The sequence below is a fragment of the Apodemus sylvaticus genome, chromosome 8 (assembly GCF_947179515.1).
Source record: "Apodemus sylvaticus chromosome 8, mApoSyl1.1, whole genome shotgun sequence".
Taxonomy (NCBI): Eukaryota; Metazoa; Chordata; class Mammalia; order Rodentia; family Muridae; genus Apodemus; species Apodemus sylvaticus.
In genome coordinates this window covers 848,598-870,579 of record NC_067479.1, presented here as the reverse complement: position 1 = coordinate 870,579, position 21,982 = coordinate 848,598, and the positions used below count along the sequence as shown (strand labels likewise).

General features: G+C 35.1%; 1 protein-coding gene across 1 annotated transcript in view; it reads left to right on the top strand.

The window, feature by feature from the left end:
• Window positions 1–21,982, top strand: part of Itgbl1 (integrin subunit beta like 1) — a 303,574-nt gene that overhangs the window by 278,878 nt on the left and 2,714 nt on the right. The window contains exons 8-9 of the mRNA XM_052190786.1: window positions 4,693–4,809; window positions 17,916–18,062. Of these exons, the coding sequence (XP_052046746.1) occupies window positions 4,693–4,809; window positions 17,916–18,062 (264 nt within the window). The remainder of the gene's footprint in view (window positions 1–4,692; window positions 4,810–17,915; window positions 18,063–21,982) is intronic.

The window sequence follows — 21,982 nt, the reverse complement described above, 5'->3', positions numbered from 1 at the left end:
AAAAATACAAAAAATTTACTCATTTAGTATACATTTTATCATATTTCTTTGTAATTAATGCAATTAAAATTTTATTTTTATATTAAAAATAAAAAATTTCAAGGATCTGTGCCCAATAGATGTTCTACAGTCATCACACATTATCATTATATTCTAGTACCATTATCATTGCATATACTTTAAATATTAAAACATGTTGGGAGCACATACTTCATTTGATATAATTTGTCCACTTCTTTCCTCACTTCATTTTTCAATCAAACAAACCAAAATTTGCACTTCCTGATTTTATTTTATTTCAATGCCATTTGATATTTCCTTTTATGTCTGATTTTATTTTTTTCATTCGCACTTTTATTAATAATGATTATAATAAGCATGTTTCTGTCTGATCCATGATTTTGATTACTCCTTATTAACTATGATAATCCTTATTAACTATTATGTAGGAAATTATTTAGTTGCATGGATCATTTTATAGAACTAATTAAATTATTGTTTTATCAAGAAATATAAGCATCTTCACAGGGGCTGGGTCTACCTCCATGTTATGTAAGTTCTTCATGTGAGAAAGTTTTAAAATATAGAGGGAGGATGGTATTTGGGAACATACAGAAAGACATTTCAAAGAATGGATTTGGAGACATTCCAAGATTCAGTACCTGTATAAAGATAAAAAGCTACCAAGATTTACTGGGCAAAACAGGATAAACCTAACAACATCTCTTGGAATTACGAAAAGAAAAAAAAAGGAAAGCTAACTCTCTATGACTTATGAGCTAAAGAACAAGATGATTCAGGAAAGGAACCAGTTTGGTCATTGAAGAGATTGCTAATTAGTGGTGTGTCAAGAGGATTGCAGCAGGTCAAGATGAAAATGGAATTAGAAGAACAGCAATCTCTTTTGAGTTTCTTGCTCTGCTTGCACTGTTGAACTGCTCATTTTCAGCCTAAGATGCTTTCTGTTTCTCACTCATTTATGCTTTCTTATAGCTGCTACATATTCCATCCAACCACAATCACCAGGCTTACATTCTCCTGTTAAGAAAACATTGGTTCATCCTTCTCCTGACTTTGGTATTCAATCCTTCCAACAGCCTACTTATTTACAGAAAAAAGCATGATACTGTGTTTTCAAAGACAATGATTTTTGTTTGTTATAAATTAAATATTGTATTTATTTATTTACATCCCAATTTCTGCCCTCTCTCAGTTCCCCCTTCATAGAGCCTTTCTCCTTCTACTTCCTCCCTTCTCCTCTGAGAGGATGTCCCACCAAGTATCCTCCAGTCTTGGCACATCAAGGCTAGGTTAGGAGAACTGAAGCCAAACAATGCAACCCTGTTGGGGAATAGATTCCATAGATACAACAGCTTTAGAGAAAGCCCCACTCCAGTTTCTGAGGGACCCACATAAGACTATGATTTTTTAAAAGCCATGTGTTTGCTTATGGGAGAGTATGTGAGTACTTGTGTAGACAGGATTAGGAGTGGGTACAAACCAATATGCTAGTATTGATATTTGAGAAGCATAGAACACAGTTTATTACAAATAACTTGTCACACCTAAAATGGTCAGAAACATTCATAACAATGTGAAATTTTAAGCTTCCTTTATTAACAAATGTCTTAAGGTTTTTGAGATAGTTTTATATATAGTTGACCTAAAGAGAAAAAAAAAGAGAAAATCAATTTTCTTTCTATTTAATAAAGCAACTAATGAAAACATTTGGCTTTCCATACACAAATATTAATCAAATTAGCTTCATACTAATGGTCATTTTAGAGTCAGAAAAGATGATTCAAAAATATTTAATATTTGGTAATGTGCTCCTTCTCCAACTATCTTATTTGTAGTCAATATTTAGTGAAGTGAGACAACCTCTTTAGAGAAGCAGAAAATGTACTCTTGGCTCTTTTTTGGCAAGTTATTCCTATGTTTAATCAGAAACCTTAAGCAAAAAAATCCAAGTTAAGATTTAATTTAAATGAGATATATTCAAATCTTTTCAATAATTATCTATACATAGAACTAGGTACTATGCATTTTTTTAAAACCTGAATTAGACTATTTCTGAGTTTTTTTTAATGGTAGTTGTAAAATGCATAAAGTCTATTTTTATCTGAACTCTTAGATACCTTCTTTCTTTCATTATTATTCTTTACTAATGTTTAATAAGCCTTAAAACACTGACTAGGTGGCATTACTGTCTTTTACAGAAAGTATTACTAGACTGGCTTGTTGTCAATGTTAATAATAACTTTCTATGATATTTACATTTGATTAGGTAGTCCAAATTTAATGTAGATAAGTTTTGATAGGATAATACTGATTTTATTGACTGAATTAATTTCCTATCACATAGGTATTTCTATTTGTTTCTGAATTATCTTATAAACTAAATACTTGTTTTCTTTTATTTGAGCATTGATTTAATTTGTTTTTATTGACAATATGTCACAAATAGAACTTATTAGAACTAGACATATGTTATTATTCTCTTTAGTTCTTATTTATGATAATTATAATTTTATACTAATTGGTGAATTCACATTCATATCTTCAAAACTTTAGAAGAATTTGTAAAATAGTATCGTTTCTTAAATGAGAGAAATAGATTAAATTCATCTTCTTTTTCAATTAGGACAATAAACATATATTGACTTTCTACTTCAGTGTATGAGACCTTTGCTAACTCCCAACACAATCAAAAACTCACTGGTACTTTTCACTGAGAAGATCTCACTATTTTGATAAGATTTAATCACTGATTATCTAGTATAGAATTGTACTTAGTGCTTTAGTGGTGAAGAGATACTAGATGAGCATCAAGGAACAATTCTGCCATGTAACCATCCACGAGAGAAAAGATGGTGCCATAGAAAGCTCATATTTCCACTGGCTTGTAAGCATAGATGGGATTTTACAGAGGAGATTGTAGAAAGATCAAGATTAGGACGAAATCAGGTACATAAGAGATGTCTATGTCTTCAGTGAATAGCCACCATTGACTGTGTGACTATTAATGGTAGAAAATATATTTTATAAAGAGTTCATGGTCACAATTCACCTGGATCATCAGCCTCTGCACCAATCTGAATGACAGGAACATCCAGGGCACAGGTTACTGGTGTTTTATGCTGGACTAAGCTCTCTGTTTCACCTTGGATCTCACACCTATGCTTAGGAATCAGAACTCTAGCAAGAGGTTTTCCCATGTTTCCATTCTGGCCTTCAATGGCCAAGAAGGACTTTCACTTAAGGAGAGATCCTTCTCTTTTGTTGAAATTACAAATACCCTCAAGTAGAAATAGGAGTTATTCAGAAGAGAGAGAGAGAGAGAGAGAGAGAGAGAGAGAGAGAGAGAGAGAGAGAGAGAGAGGTAGAAGGAGGAAGAGGAGGAGGAGGAGGAGGGAGGGATGGAGGGAAGGAGGGAGAAAGGGAGGAAGGGAGAGAAGGAATGACAGAGAGAAAACCTTGTTGAAAATGTCTCATCGTTCACAATATTCTAAGGCAACACTGACCCTACACTCCTGCCAGAAAGACTGAATCACTGCAAATTAGATCATCTGTAATTTCAGCTCTGAGAATATCTGTATGATTTTAAATATTAATGTTTTTCCTCTCTCACTGCCAATGCTGAATTTCTTTAACAAGATACAAGTACAGCATTGCTGGGCCAGCCCTGAAGCATCATAGGATCATATCAGTGAGTGTGTAATTATGATACCTGGGCTAAGGACTAGGGATAACAGCTGTCTTGAAGTACTGTCACCAGATGAGTTTCTGGCAAATGAGTCCAATTTTCCATACAAAAGGAAAATTCCTTCCTGTGCAATCTCATGGTGACATTAAGATATGACTTAAGAGGTGAACAAGCTTAAGTTCAGTGAGAATTCTAATCTTAACTACCTGGTTTACCATGAACAACTACTTAGCTTCAATAACTCAATTTCTTGTCTTGTTAATGGCCATACTGGGGTAGTCAATATGTAGTATTGTAAAATTAAAATGAGACAAAGCAAGAAATCAATGATCAGCATCTAGGTACAGCTGAAGAAATAATGAGGGCAATTTTTATCTCACTAGCTGAGGGACTTCCCTGAGCATGAATCAAACTCATTCCACAATATGTTTGTAGTGTGAGATTTGGGGCTAAATATTTGAAGGTCATGGTTTTTGATGTTTATTCCATAGTAAAATGAATTTTATGAACTAGGAAAGCAGCCACAAATAATCACTAAATTATCAAACAGAAAAATACATACGATTATTTTTTCTTATGTGTTACTTTATCTCCAATTTAAAGAAAATTTAAATAACTAAAGTATTTTAAATTAAGTGAAAATATACTGATTACATATGAATATTTTATGTATAGTATATATGATACTTTGATGCAATTATTTTTAATGGCACATTTGAACAAGGTATTAAATAGTTTCATCATAGAATTATCCCTCAGGGTTGATTAAAAAGTGGCATAACAAATGTGGCCAACTTCTGAGCCAGCCACTATCCTTTCCATTCCCTGTTTTCTTGGCATTTGTGTATGAATTTCAGCATGTTGTAGGGAAGATTGAGAAAGTATTTGCAGAACACTTTGGGATATTTGGGCTTTGAATGTGCTTGTTTCCCTGGAAGCCCTCTCAGGCTGACTGTCCTCTCCTACTCACTCTGGTTACCTTGTAGGCAGATGCGAATGTGGCAGATGCACTTGTTACCCTCCAGGAGACAGCAGAGTCTATGGCAAGACCTGTGAGTGTGATGACCGGCGCTGCGAAGATCTGGATGGTGTGGTCTGTGGAGGTAGCAACTGTTCTCTCAGCTTTACTTCATCCGCCCTTCTTCATTGTTTAGACCATTTAAAGTTGCTGTTCAAATAAAAAGTTGAGAAATACACCATTTGAGGTAGGAGTTGGAAGGCGGGTGGTAGAGTACCTAATAGAAACAGGGTAAGGGGGGATGGGATGGGGGTTTGCAGAGGGGACACTGGGAAAGGGGATAACATTTGAAATGTAAATAAATAAAATATCCAATTATAAAAAAAAACAAGTTAGACTCCAGAAAACCAAACAACCCTATTAAAAAATGGGGTACAGAGTTAAACAAAGAATTCTCACCTGAAGAACTTCGGATGGCAGAGAAGCATCTTAAAAAATGCTCAACTTCATTAGTCATTAGGGAAATGCAAATCAAAACAACCCTAAGATTTCACCTTACACCAGTCAGAATGGCTAATATTAAAAATTCAGGAGACAGCAGGTGTTGGAGAGGGTGTGGAGAAAAAGGAACACTCCTCCACTGCTGGTGGGGTTGCAAATTGGTACAACCACTCTGGAAATCAGTCTGGCGGTTCCTCAGAAAACTGGGCACCTCACTTCCAGAAGATCCTGCTATACCACTCCTGGGCATATACCCAGAGGATTCCCCATCATGTAATAAGGATACATGCTCTACTATGTTCATAGCAGCCCTATTTATAATTGCCAGATGCTGGAAAGAACCCAGGTATCCCTCAACAGAAGAGTGGATGCAAAAATGCGGTATATCTACACAATGGAGTACTATTCAGCCATTAGAAACAATGAATTCATGAAATTCTTAGGCAAATGGATGGAGCTAGAAAACATCATACTAAGTGAGGTAACCCAGACTCAAAAGGTGACTCATGGTATGCACTCACTAATAAGTAGATATTAACCTAGAAAACTGGAATACCCCAAACATAATCCATACATCAAATGAGGTACAAGAAGAAAGGAGGAGTGGACCCTTGTTCTGGAAAGACTCAGTAAAGCAGTATAGGGCAAAACCAGAACAGGGAAGTGGGAAGGGGTGGGTGGGAGGACAGGGGGAGCGAAGGGGGCTTATGGGACTTTCGTGGAGTGGGGGGCTAGAAAAGGGGAAATCATTTGAAATGTAAATAAAAAATATATCGAATAAAAAAAATACCATTACATCTAAAAGCATTATAGCTTTGTTACCACTTTTATAAGCAAGAACATGACTTGTGGATATGTGAAAAAAGACTTGTCTAATCGAAATCAATTTCTAAGTTCTATGCTAGTTAGTTGGTGGCAAGCAAAAGGCTTCCATGCAAGCCAACATCTGTTCATGATTTCTATTATTTCACTCAGAAACACTGAGGGAGAAATGAAATATCACCCAGAAACTTGGGAAAGGAACTGTAAGACTACAGTCCAAGTTCAACTACAGAATCACAAGAGATAGAAACTCAGCTTCTTGCCTTGTTCTTGGATCCCAAAAGTCCCCTGAAAATTAATTATCCAGATAAAGAAAGGGTAGATGGAAAAGTAAAATGAGAAGATTAAAGTCCAGAAGATGAAATGCTAAGAGGAGCACCATCTAGGAGCAGGAATATGGATCTGAATTATTTTAGTACTGCCAGTATTGAAATGCTGTGTATTATCAAGAATCATGTTACTGGTACCTTTTGACCATCATCCAGAAATTCTCTTCTCATTCTATCATCACTATGCATTTGACTATCTTTATAGGTTCACATCTACCTTCTGTGTAATTTGATCACCTCTACTTTTTATAATCTAATCTGACAATTTTACCAAATATATATATTTTGAAACATGGGACAAGTCCTTTGAAGTAATCACTGTATCTGATGCTTTCTAGTGGTATAATCATGGAGGTTATTCTAAAATAGAATTTCTACTTTCTTCATTTTCAGGGTAAGAAATGGAGGGAGGCTGGTTGAGTTAGCACTCAATAACTCACAAATGGCAGACCAGTACTTGAGTCCCCACATTCAGTTCACAGATATTTCCTTATGTTATGGAACTCTTTGGAGGGGCATCAAATTATTTCCATGTTGTGATATAAGCTTTTAGTTTAGCTCTTCTTTTCACTAATATTCATTGCTAGTTGCTAGCACTATCTAAAATATCATCATTTTGCTATCATTTAGTTTTGATTATATATATATATATATATAATAGATTATATATAGTATCTAGAAAGTTCCATATGGACCTTACTATTCTTATTATCATAATCTTGTTGCTCAGTTAGGGATAGTGCCTGCAGACTAGGATCTACTCACAATGGTCTGGTCTTGTTGGTTGTCCTTTCCTCTCTGACATCTAATGTTTACCTAACATGAGCCTCCTTGACCAGCATAATTGGATGACTTATTTTATTTTGTAGACACCTATTAAATCTCTATGTTCATTATATTGTGTATTTTTCCTCCATGAATATTTTTATCAAAAAGCAAAAATAGATTTTTTTACCTGTCATACAAGAGCAAATGCTGATTGGATGAGTGAGACAACCCATAGAAGGGTTTTGTTTGAAAAATTCTCAGGATTGCATGTGAAACACCCTTAGGTATTGTCCATCTTCACAAAGTTAACTCTGTTTCCAAGAGAACAGACTCACATGATCCAAATTAGTAAAATGCCCATGTATTAACCAGAGCAGAAATCCTTCCAAGAGCAAGTAGAAATGGAGTTGTTCCAAAGCTTAGAACAGATTCTAAGAAATATATTGGGTTGTTATTTGTTGAAAAACATAATGAGAACTGGAATTTGTATTAGGGAAGAAGAGGCATTTGATAAAAACTATTTGATTAGAATTACATATAGGTTCAACTAGAAATTCATTCTAGCACAAGAGATGAATTTCTAAAACTATGCAAACAAAATTCTCATGTATTCATCAATTGTTCCCTAATGTCCACTTCTAGCATTTATTTTCTTACTACATCAGCATGACTCACAGGTGCATGATCAGCTCCCATGACTGAAAGAAATTTTTAGGCAGTAAAACTCTACAAAAGCAACAAGGATGAAAGAATGTCAGTGGGTATCTGTTATAGCTAACACAGTATAGTTCGAACGAACACAACTCTTATGCCCAATGATTTGTGCATATTCTCTTTTTTTAATGTTCTCTAGATTTTCTAACCATTCAGTTAATTCCTTGGACAGTGTATAGCAATAGCTATACATATGCTGATCTACACTATCTTATCCAGCTACAATTGTGCTTCACATTAGGAGAATTTTATACACATCTAGACTTCTTACTGGGGTCTCCACTCAGTGTAGGTAATGCCAAGTGTGTTGCTTTGAATGAAGATCACCCCCATAATCTCATAAATTTGCATGTTTCATTGGAAAGATTCCCTGTTTGGAAAAGAATAGGAGGTGTTTCCTGGTTGGAGGAGGCATTAGGAGTGGACTTTGAAGTTAGCCCTAGGGCTACTCCCTTTGCCTGCACCCTGTGGATCAGGATTTAAGTTCCCTGATCCATGTCTGTCTGACTGTTTGGCACTATGCTTCATCCCATGATGAAAATAAACTAACCCCCTGAACCTATAAGCAACCCTACAATTAAATTCTTTCTTTTATAAGCATTTCCTTGGTTATGTTTGTTCACAATAGTAGAACAATAATTAAGACATAAAAAAATTTAGTCCCTGACTGTGTTTTTCATGCAGTTTCAAATTTGGCTAGGACTTTGCTGGTGCCTAAATATACCAGGAGGCTCTTCCTGCCAGTGATGGTAAAACCATAAGATGACAGAAAGATCATTTTAATTATTTTCAGATTTAATTTGTAGTCTGTTTTTCTAGAACTGAGAAATTGCATGCTCATCTTTCCTATTTTGATATTTACTAAAAGCATTGGATTGATTAAATAATCTTTGAACACTGTTCAGGTTTGTGCAAAATAAGTATTAAAGGTTCCTCTTGAAAAATATTATGCTTTTATTTCTACAATTTACTTTAATATTTAAATGGCATTTAAATACATAGCAACACCTGCTTTACCTTGTTCCTTCCTCTTTCACCAAGGCCGCCTGTAAACTATTCACCTCACAGTTCAGGGGCTGACTCTCTTCCACAGTCCTGCACCCAGGGCAATGGACAGTTCTTTCTCGGAGGGACCTTTTTATAATAGCTTGGTCATGTTATAAGTAATAATAAAGAGCCCAAAACATTACATATAACTAGCCATCCCTGGTGCTCTGGCTAATAACACGCCCAAACTATGAAAACCAACATATAGTCAGTCTTTTGTATGTGTGGCAGTTATGTTCTACAAGACCACCCTGAATACTGAATTAGCAAATGCAGAATCATCAGACTTAGGATAAGTATGGAATTAGCTACTTTCTTTGGCCACAACATTTTCATTGACTACTCAATACACAATTTTGTTTTATTTATTTTGTTCAAACATGCTTCATTTGAATATAATTGACCCATTAATAGTTAACTCAAGATCTGATAATATCAAATCAAACCTCCTCTAACATGTATATTTTTATATACATGTTATCCTTCTTTTACTCAGAAAAACAAACAAAAAAGTAAAGAACTTTTCAACACTGTACCAGACAGTCTTTGAATGGTACAACATTGGTAACAACAAAAAAAAGAATAAAATGAACAGAATGTGGTACTGAAGAGACCAAATAAGAGATACTTGTTTAGGATGTGAAAACTAAAAATGAAAGAAAAGAATGATATTCTTTGACCTTAGCTGGGTCTACAAATCTCAACCATACTGTTTTCTACATTGCACATACATAGTTCCATTACTCTGTATGCAGTGAGATTGGAGTTGTAAATAAACTTAGAAATAAATGAGTCTGAAACAAAATGAAGATTAGTGCAAATTATCTATAGTTCATTTTAAATGTCACTAGAAAGGTGAACAATGCTTCCTATCTTAGCTTTGCACTGATCTTCACATAGTGATTTCATTAAAGAGGTGAATAAAAATAATGTGGTTTTAGTTCCTGTTTTTCTGATTATGCTTTATGGAAGAGGTTACACTGACCTTTGCTGTTTTAATATCATGATTTTCTATTTCTTGGCTCATCTTAAAACACAGGAGACCCTCTGTTATAGAAGACATTTTAACCTGAACCAGTTGTGGTAATAAAGTGCACAGTATAGCAAGCACTCTGTAAGGAAGTCAAAAGTTCTCATGACTTGTATAACTCACAAAAAACCTTTGTGGGGTATTTTAAATCCCTGTTTGAGAAAAGATAGCGTGAGTCTTAGGCTGCTACAGAAGTTCTTCTGAGATTGAAACATCACTATCTGCACTGTACATCTCATCTCTGCGTGTCTGGCCTATGATCTGAAGAAAAGACAGTCATATGAGTATACGAAACCCTGTGAAGCAGAATGACTATGTCTGGTGATGGCAAGATGTTGGTTTCAGCCCCATGTCCTTGAAAGGAGACTGGTCTGGAACAACAGTTTGAGCTTTTAATTGAAGTGGAGAAAACAAATAAACAAAAAGCTCTACCTCTGGAAGATAAGCAGCATTTATAAACATTTCTGATATAATGAATGATATTAGTGACTCCTAGGTTTCTTTGCAGTGTTAGCTCCTCGATGGAGGAACTTATACTTTGAATTTACTAGTTATATCCTTATTTAAAAAATGGTTCTCCATTGAGGGTAATTTTGAATGGAGAAGTGGGATATATCATGCTTCTACCTAACATTCTGCTCTTTATCTTCTCACATTCTTCTGAATAATCTCACCAGATCTGTTTTCAGATGACCTCTTCCAGGGAGCTATTGTACATTCTCTTTGTATGCAATGCTTCCAAGGGGTACATAACTCTGTGTGGTGCTGTGCATGTGGATATAATCAAACTCCCTTCCTCTCTTCTCCCTCATCATCTTCCATACTTCAAGTTATTTTCAAACTTAGAATAAAGAGCATACTTCAAATAAATTAGAAATTAAGGGAATCTCATAATTTGTGAACATAGAATTATGGAGTATAAAAGTCTTCAATTTGGAGAAGACTTGGATTGGATTTACAACTGCTTTAGGTGTGAGGTGTTTAATGTGAAATTATTTAGGTCTAAGAAGGCTAAACAATAGTGAATAAAAGTACGTGTTATATTGAGGAAAGACCTTTTATTTTCTTGTGTCCTCTAAAAATATTTGTTTGTTTTATGTATATGTGAGTATGCCTGAGTGTGTTTATGTACACCCAGTACACGCAGGTATCCTCAGCTACCAGAAGAGGGCATCAGATCTCTTAGGGTCACAAGGGCTTGACCTGGGTACTGCGAACCAAACCTAGGTCCTCCACAAGAGTAGTGAGTGCTCTTTACTGATGATCTATCCTGACAGCCACATTTTCTTGCATCCTTAAGTAATTCTTAGTTGATCTTGAACCTTTTAGAAATGCTTTGTTTGAAGCTCTTTACCAGGATACTATTTACAATACAAAGGATTTTGCTTCTATTAGTTATACATTGTTTGTCATCTATATTGCTTTTTGTGGTGTAAACAAGGATTTTTCATTTATAATTCATTCTTTAATCAACATGCAAAGCAACAAAATAACTTGCAGCATCTTGAGTTTGTTCTTGAGCTCCTTCTTTCTGCTGTGTTCTTTCACACTCAGTATTTCTACTTCCATATTTTCCCTACTCAGCTTCCCTACTTATTTTATTCTTCCCAATCCAAGTACTAAATTTTTCCCATCTCATTTGTAGTTATTTCTGAGCTTATAACCATACTCATTCCAACAAAAAAAAACTTATGCAAAATTTATAAGCTAATTGCATAAAGGAAAAAAACATAGTATGTATATTTTTGAGTTTTGGACAATTCACTAATAATATATTTCAGTTCCATTTGTTGCCTGCAGATTTCATTATTCATTTTTCCAACAAATAATGAATACTAAAATTTATTTTAATTGATCATTCCCTTTGAAACATTTAATTAAAGAATAGAGTAGAAAACAAAATGAAATTCATTGATAAAAATATCACCAAGTTGAATAGTGATGGCTTACACCTTTAATTCCATCATTCTGGAGACACAGGCAGATGGATCTCTGAGTCTAAGACCAGACTGGTTTACAGAGTGAGTCCAGGACAGCCAAGGCTATACAGTGAAACCTTATTTTGAAAAGATATGTTTGTTTTCCAAAATAATATCTGATGACATGTTATTGTATTTCTTTCTAGGTTTCCTTTAAAAGATAGAACTCTTTTCAAATACAGGTTCATTAGTCCCATTGAAATAGTTTGGTAATATAGCTAGGGAAAGAACAAGTTCTCTAGTACATTAAATTGCACTGATAATACAGATGAGCCCTCTTACATCAGTTAATAATCAAGACAACTCCCATAACCATGTTCATGTGCCAATCTGATCTTGACAATCCCTTAATTGAGGCTTCCTCCTCAGGTGAACTTAGGTGTCTCAAATTGAGAGTTAAGGTTAACTAGGAAGTTAGTGCTCCCTGTTACAGCAATCCAGTGATGGGTACACCATTACTAAGTAAGTATGAAACATTTGGATACTCTTCTAAGTTAGGCTTATAGAATAGAATAAATGAACATTTTGAATTTGGATCATGTGCTCAGTTTACCACCACACTGATTTATGGGTTTACCTTGACCTTTAGTTAGAACTCTGCATATTCAGGGTGTGGCCAGAGAACTAAATACAGTTTCTAACTCCAAAGCAGGGACTATTTGAGAATATTATTCAACAAATATGTAACCCAAAACATCTACATGTCTACCTAATCAGCAAGCATGTAAAAGCCAAGAGCTAATATTGTTTATCCACTTTCCTAACAATAAAACTAAAGATGATTAAACCATCTCTGGCAGGTTAAGATAAATTAGCAATTGTACTCAAAGGTGAATGTAACTAATTTCATAATTTTAAACAGTTCAGTTTTGATTGAACCAAAATTGCCACCTCAAAACTAGTCATAAAAATGGCAAAAAGAAAATCAGTGTGAAGTAGGACCATTCTTCATTTAATTAGCTTCTGTGTGACTCATGTTCCATCACCATACAGGGTATGTAGATTTTCTCCAAACAGTTTTTGTTAACAAATAAAACGGATTTAACTGATAATTGGTATGAATTTCTTTTCAAATAAGTCACTATTCAAAAATGCCTTGTCCGAGTGATAGTTCCTAAGATTGATTCATTTTCAGTAATGCATAATTTTTCTAATTCCATAAAGAGAATATATTCAGATGCTGGTTCACGTGTGTTTAATTATTTTAGTGAATAAGCTTAATCAGAGACTTCCCTCCTACGTGCCCTACACCCAGGGTGAGAATGAGAAATAGAATGCGGGTTGTTTTTTCTAATTCCTCCTTGCTCCTGGAATAGCTGCCCAGGAGTCCAATTTAAGAAGAGAGAAAGGATAATGAAGAGCCACCTTTTAATTACACAATCAGTTCCTATTTCTTCTGGGACTTCTCCAGCTCATGGCTGCAATTTGAAGGAAATCATATATCTGTGATTGTAAATTCAGAAATGGTTTGTAGTGTTTAATTCAATCAATAAAAGATAAAATGAATTAGTTTACCAATTAAGAACATCAGTCCAGTGGTTTAACAGAGCCAGCAAGTAAAGTTGCATTGGGAAAGGTTATCATCTCAAGTAGACACATTCAACAAATCTTGCATAGTTGGCAGAAGTTTCTGACATCTGGATTATTTACAATACCAACAGTCCTATGTGACTATTGACAACTTGCCCCATGCCTAAAAGCATCAAGAAACTAATTTTTAAAAATTACCCAGTTTAACTAAATTCATATACCCACGTACAGTGAGTATTGTATCGCACTAGAAAATGAGGTACAGACCATTCTCAGTGCATATTTCAGTGTGAAAATGAAGGCAATGAGAAGAGATGAACATGTCAGACAAGATGAATGATTTTTGCCTGTAAAAAGTTGGCCATCTATACAAAGTCTAACGAAGACAGGCAAAAGCAGTTTCAGAGCCTTGTAAATAGTAAATAGAGATAATTCCAGAATGTTCTTTCTATGAAGGTGGCTGTTCTCAGTGAATTATCACAATAGATTATTTTTTTAGAGTTCTGCTGGCTGTGGCTATTTTACTCTGTAACCTTCAGTGGCAATGTAGTAAGGCTTGATAGAGAAAAGTTGACTTGAAGCCAATTGTCTACTTGTATGCTTTTATATTTTTTAACTAAAATTTTCAGAAACTGCTCAGTAGACTTCATTTCTGAGACTCTCTTTTTTTGTTATAGTATTAACCTCCTCTGCTGAATTTTACTCCCTGCCTGGCTTTATGTGTGTGTCACTTCTAAAACTCAGAATAGTGTGCACTATTGTAAACTTCAGTGTGTGTTTGCCTAGAATCAGCCCCAACGTGCTCTTAGAGATCTAATATGAATGCAGTTAGTTATCTGACTTTGTAGGCCGGTGTCTTAAGAGCTTTCAAACACAGGAGATTTAATAAAGAGTTGATGTTGTTCCTTTAACCTCCTGAAACTTCTTTACTTGATAAGATACATTTTATTCTAGTTTTGAGGGCAGAACATTAAATTTTCCCCATATATGCAACCTCCAGTCCCATAGTTAATCCCATAGGCCCATGTTCTATCATCAAGACAGAACTCAAAACAGCAGTTTCTTCATTTTCTCCTGACTTGATCATTGTTAGCCTTCTACAGTCTCCAAATTCATGTCCCCCAACACACCCAACCACACTCAGTTACTTAAATAAAGTTACAAATTGCTAGTTATCATCTGGCTTAATGTCTTCTGTCATTCCCCTATTCCTCTCAGGACAGATTTGAATTCTTTACACAAAGTAACAGACTTGCTATGTACTCATTTCTGAACTTCACTCCCATTTGATTAATTGTTCAAACAGTTGGCCTTCACTGCCTAAAACAAGCCCCGCTATTTCTTGTCTCATGGATTTCTAGGCTCTGTTCCTGAACATTGACTGACTGCCTCCTTCTCATGACTGATTTTACTGAATACTTCTCTGAGTTTGCTCTGTTTTCATCATTGAATATAGTAACAGATTCTTAAAGCTCCAGTAACTGGAGTGTGTTTTTTGCTGTGACTTGTGTTCACCCCTGGTAGACTATAAGTGCCATGAAAATAGGGCCAGTACATGCTTTATTCTACTATATCCCAAACTGCTAATAAAATATCCAGTACACAACAAATATTTCTTGAGTTGATGACTTTTTATAGTCACTTATAAAGAATATGCTATCAAAATTGATTAATATTTTAAGTAAAGGGAAGTTGTATATAAATGATGAATCAAAATGTAAATATCAATGCATTTTGATGATTGGCATAGTTGGCACTTTTTCTTTGTGAAAGGGATTGATAAATGAGCTAATAAATGGCAAATATGGACTTTTTCCTCCCATGCAAATTTCATATTGTATTATTCTCTGTGAGGAGCATTGATTCTTTAAGTAATAGCAGAATGCCTTTCTTCACACTAGAGATTTCCATGCAAATTGAGAAATAAAATCCTATAGAAGTTTCAAGTTATAGCACAGATTAGAGTAAAATGATACAAAGTATGCACAACCCTTGTATTTGAAGCTAAGTAACACAAATACACAAACATACAGAGAGATAAAGCGAGAGAGAGAGCGAAAGAGAGAGAGAGCACGCACAAGAGAGAGAGGATTAAATAAGTTCTACTTGGAAAATATTTTTGTGGAAGTACACTCACTCATTTGCTGAGATTTGTAGATTAGACAAGTCTTGAATATTTTGAGTGAGAAAAGCATTCTACTTCAGCAAGTATAAGAAATGCACAGGAAACAGGTCAGTGAAGTTAAAGAGAGAAAGGAAGAAATAAAATTATAAAAAGCTTGAAGCTCTACTTTTTAGGAATCTATAGCATATCAACGACTTCCTGATTGATCAAAAGGAAATCCCATAGAACTAGGAGGAAAGCTATGATTTGAGAAGTATAGGATAGGGCTGTGTGAGCAAGAATGTGAGAGACCCAGTAGGGAAGTATCTCAAAGGTTTATGATGCTATGTTGCAAGTCCTACTAACAGGAATTGACAGTTCCCTTGATGGGGGAAGTTAAAGAGACTCAATCATTATTCAAAACATGTTGAACTGAATGACTAGAACAGTTGTGAATTTATAAGAAATTGAAAAATAACACATGATCACTTTTGGAAAGAAAGTTATACGGTAAGATTAAGAAGGTTACAATTATGAGGGTAACAAAAAGTTAGGTAGAGTGTCATAGGAACAGGCCCTGGGAGATTTAAGTACTGAAAGCACAGCCCTGAAATCTTTATTGTTAAGAGAAATCTCATGATTCGGGCTGAAGACATGGCTGATGACAGAGACAAATAGAGACAAACAGAGAGATAGACAAAGAGAGACAAGACAGAGAGACAGAGACAAAGGCAAAGAGACAGAGACAGAAAGAGAGAAATTACATGGTTTGATTAATTGTCAAAGACTATAGATGGGTAACTGGAAGACCCTAGAGGACATGGGCATAGGGGAAAAGTTCCTGAACAGAACACAAATAGCTTATGCTCTAAGATCAAGAATTGAAAATTATTAAAGGAAAGCAGTGGGAATCATCTATTAGATCATAAAAGCAAGCAGGGGCATACAATCAATGTGGCTTATCAAAAAACATAACTAAACTAATTGTGAAGAGGAAAGAGGTCTTAGAAGGAGAAAGAGCTAAGAACAAGCCTGCAGATGGATCAGGAATTAAAATGACAAATATTTAGAAATTATTACTAAGCAATTCCTTTCCAAAAGTGAAAGGTGCTATGTTGTTATAGAAGGCATGTGGACCTTAAAATCAGAGAACTAGAGCCAAATTCTGGTCCTATGTGTCTAGACTACAGTATCTGAAGTGCAACTCAAAGCCCTCAGAGGTTCAACTTCCAGTCTATAAGATGAAGACAGCACCAAACTTCACTGGCTGTGACAATACAACATTTAATGCATGTGGGAAGGCTTTTGGAAATAGTTGTATTTGTTTAGTTGTTTTTTTATTGGACTCTCATCTGCTTCTTATTAATTTCCAGACTGTAATATGCTGTGGAAAATCACTACCTGGATTCAGGGGTGGTTATGCTAAATTAACAATAATGAGCTCTCAAAAGGGAGTTGTGTCCATTAACCTTTTCATGTACAGAGATGAGTCAAGAGAGAATGGTGGTGACAGTGCCAGAAGCACTGTATAGATGACAATAATACATGCTTTTGGGAACATGTCAGGATCACTTTGCCCACCATCTTTCATTTGCTTTGCTCTGGTTCCTCGCAATTTATTTTTTTGTATAATATATACTTGAGAAATTCCAGTCAAAAAACTAAGTCAGAGGGTGATAAAGCTGTAAGAAAGTGTAACTATCAGGGAAAAAAAGAAATAGGAAACTAAATTGGAAAATTCAGAAGTCTAGTAGTTTGCAGTTTGTACACAGTTAAGCAGTGTATGCCCCATACATAAAAGATGCACCCCATATAACTATCACAAATACAGTTGCATACCACATAATAAACATCTCAAAACAAAGGCATCATAAAAAGACAAAAACAAAAAGAGATTGAATATGAACACAAAACTGATGCAATCTTTAACTTTTATATACCAATAGAAGGCATGAGTACTTACACTATATCTGTTCCTGTTCATGAAGAGGTAAGGACAAAGGTAAAAGCCTTAGGAATGTCATTTGTTATTATTAGTGATCCCCAGGAGAGCAATTAATAATGCTGCAAGCAGAGACAACGTGACAAGCCTTCAAGATTGAGCTGGGTGTTGTGTGCACATGAAGAATGACACCAGCACATGCTGCTGACAGAAATGGAGACCACATGCAAGGAGAAAGGACTAATATCGAGACCAGAGCCATAATTGCATTTTAAATAATTTCAAGTTCAATATTTCTTTCTTGCAAGCTTATTTTTTATATCATACCCAAATGTGCCACGCTAAGCTAGATTGTATGTGTAAGGAAAGTATGTCTAATGAGAGATGAGAACCTATTAATTGCACTTTCTATATTACAAATTCTGATTTTTTTCTGGCTATTTATTCATATCCTTCCCTTACCTCATTCTATGGTTGCTACACAGGCCATGGCACATGCTCCTGTGGCCATTGTGTTTGTGAAAAGGGATGGTTTGGTAAGCTCTGTCAACACCTGCGGAAGTGTAATATGACAGAAGAACAAAGCAGAAGTCTGTGTGAGTCAGCAGATGGCACATTGTGCTCAGGAAAGGGTGAGTATCCCTGCCAGAGTCTGGACTGAATCCCTGTTCAGACATGTGGTTCCTCAGAACACCAGGTAGCAAACAGTCCCTCCAGAATAAACTTTGAGAAAAGCCACTCAGCTTGTGTGCGAACCCTGAAGGCAAAGCACCAACAACAGGAGATATGGGAACTGAGATTTTGTCTGTGCAAAAGATGGAAGGAAATCTCACCCAGGTTTTTACAAATGCTTTACCAAATGAAGACTTCATTCATGCTAAAAACACAGATGTGGTTTTTAAATTATATTTTGTTTAGAACCTCATCATAAATATGCTTTTGCTGAGTCATGCCCAGTTGCAAATACCATAAGAATGCAGAAAGCTATATTCACCAGTGTGATGAATTACAGTCCATTTATTCCTTAACCTGACTCTTATGCAAAATTACTCTCTAAAAAGTATAAACATTGAGTCCTCACTAGAGTTTCAAATTTTTCAGCTAGGAAATTACAATAGAAAATGCAAAACAACAACAAAAAACAAAAAGAAAAACAACAAGACAAAAACACATTTGAGGGATGCTGCAAAGAGGGCTCAGTAATTAAGAGCACTTACTCTTTCTAATACCCACATTGGGTGGCTCACAACTGCAACTAGATCTCAAGGGGATCAAATATTCTCTTCTTACTTGCATGGCACTTGCTCTCATGTCGACTGAATCTGCACATACATAATTTTCAATGAAATAAATCTTTTTTTAAAAAAACTGAAAAAGTGCAAAAATCTATTAAATATTGACACAAAGTATTTCCTTATAACCAAAGCACACACAGATTGCCATTTAATGTTTTCCCAGTTACCTGCTTTGGGTGGAGGAATACAATGACAGATCAATGAAGGTTGAGAATCTAAATTTTCTAAGTGGAGAGAATGCTTGGGTATGGCTAAATTCAGAGGAATGTAAAGTCTTCCTAAGGCTTTTCATTTTGAATTTCATAGCTCACATTAATGATGAGAACAGGTGGTTGAAGATTATTTCTTTTTCATTCTGGTGGCATCCATCCTGGGTTATAGAAGAAAGCGCTGAGCTCTTACAACTGTAATTTGTCTTCATTATAGAGGATAACAAAGATGTTACTCTTGGTTTCCATGGAGAGCATCATCTTACAGCTTACCCCAAGAACTACAATAAAAATGTAGCATGTGCGAGGCTGGGGGATTTCAGTATGGTGAATGAGAAAGATGTTCTCATATTCTTCTACTCTTTATCCTTGATAACTCTCAAGTACTTGTCTGAGAGTTCTTTTTCCAAATTCCACACAAGAAAACCCTCATGCTCATGATCTCAAAGTATATGGAGAATTTCCCCTCTTATCACAGTACAGGCGTGAGTCAGAGATTGGCTTATGACCGCATGCCATGATACTTTGTAACCCACCCTCACTAAAATGACAAGTGTGAACTCTGCACTTACTAGGAACTGTGAATAAAGCCATCACTTCAGGATACGATGAGGAAATAGCATTTTATTTCTTACAAATTTATAGCCAAGACAACAAATCACTCCATAGAAAAATTTAAAACAAGATACATTGTTGTGACCTTCATAACAGATGGTGTCATTAGTACAATAATGAAAACTGCCTGCTGGAGTGTCAGGTTGCAGCATTTTGTCAGGCTTGATGTATGAAGAATAAAGTCAGTAATGGAATGGGACCTTAATCCCAGACAGAAATTGTTTTTGTAAATGACCAAGAGGGATATGCTTAGTGGCCATGTTGCCCCTAAGTTTAGCTACCTTTGCAGAATATATGGTGAAATTTATATTAATTTATGTTTATTTGTTGACTTAGGGGTTTATTTATTTATTTGTATAGCTCCATGGTGACACAATAATGTGTTTGTCTTAACAAAGTTACTCTAGATCCAAGTAATGACTCCATATTTTTAGAGATACAATTATGGAATATGTCTTTAAATGTATCTTTAAACTATCATGGTAATATTGCTACATCCATGTCATTAGTAAATTTAGGGTGCCCTCATTCATTCATCTGTTTCTCACCTACCTCCTTTCTCTCTGTTCAGAAAAAAATGGAACAGGAAAATGGTATACATTTCAAGACCAACCTTAACCTAGTGTTCTCCTTGCCATTCCCAGATGGCTGCTAGCCAGATCTGTAGGCAAGAATTGCTCATTTATGAACCTATATGGATGTTTTTGCTGTGACAGTCATTCACAGATACATAGGTGAATAGGTAGTAGGTTAAATCAGATTAAGATAGTCTGTTAGCTGTTTTTGGAAAGTTGTCTGAGGCAATTCTCCCATGCTTTCTGCTATTCCATTCTCATCAAGGAAAGTTTTTGTTCATTTGTTTGTTTTCTCCTCCTTAGATCTTTGGAATGTTCTATGAATAAATGAAAAAAAGAATTTCCCAATAATAAAAGCCAGAAAAAAAGAGATATTATTAAAGGTCCTTTTGGAGAATGAAATCAAATGGATTAATGGTAGTGTTTTTCCAGGTTTACCAACCTAGGGTTCTGACAAGATGGGGCAGCTGCCCCAAGTAGAAATTTTTTCTACTTATTATCAACAAACAATAAAACAACACCCCTGCAGTTATGGTGCTCACGAAGATTGGTACCATGACATACACAAAATCAAACTCCAATTTTAACCGTTTCATGGCATCTACTAATTGAAGCTAGAACTTCAAATTGTCAAAAATCAGTCCACATAAACCAAGTTGACTTTAGCTGATTTCAGGGAAATACTTTGTTACTTTTTTCAGCTGAGTAGTCCAGAAACAAAAGAACTAATAAGAATCACTTCTAGGCAAGAGATAAGTTTGAAGATGAAGTGTAAACTCTTTGTAAGAATTATGATACACATAAAAAGGCATCCTAAATATGATATATTAATATCATGAGAATATAAAATTATTTATTTCTATTATAGATGTAAATTCATGATGTAAGAGATACTATGTTAGAAAGAAATAAAAATACTTAATTCTTCAAATAATTAATCCTTCACTGATGAAAATCAGCCAGTAAATCTGATGTTCTTTGGGGAATATCGCTATGATAGACAACTGAGTTCCCATGTAGGTGCGCCATAAACCATTTGTTAAACAAGCAATTCGTAGTTAATTTTTCCATGCCTAGAAATTTTAAAGAAAATATTTAAATTTAGGAAAAAGTAAATTCTAAAATAAGGATACACTTTGCATTAATGAGGATGCAAGGGACCCTTTATCTCTTTTCCACTAGACTAGTAGTAAAGGCCTGAGCAACCACTATGTTGTCAATTATGTCCCAAAATAGAAAGAACTCCTTATATTGCCCTAAAGAGCCTGAAAGTCAGCCCAGATTCTCAGGAAAACAAGATTAATTGAAATTGTGTGGCACTTACCAATGAAGTAAAATAAATATAATTCAGTTATTATCTCTTAACTGGTTCTGATTACTTACTTGCCTTGAGATTTGTGATGAGAAATGACAAAAGTGAAATTTTATTGTGGGACATTCTTTAACCTAAAATTCATGTACCTATTTCCATGACATGAGCTTACAAATGCTTGGGATACTTTAACTTGAATTCTTTCATGATATACATGACAGTATCATAGATATCCATTTCCCAAAACAGGTCACCTACTGTCTATTCCCACAGGTCATTGATCATTTGTCAGTCACCAGAAGTACTCAGAATTTATCCCTGAATCTTCTGTATATATTTAAAACTTAATGAGTTTGGAGTTTTTCGAACTGCATTAAAAAGTTTTGTTATTTCATATTCTCTCAAAGTGATTGGTTACTTGAGTAACTTAGCAATAACTATCAGCATCTATACTAAAAGGAAATTGTATCGAACAAAAAAGCCAAAGAAAGAATGGAAGAGGTCCTTTTGAATTCTGTATTTGTCCTACTAGCTGTAGCAAAAGAA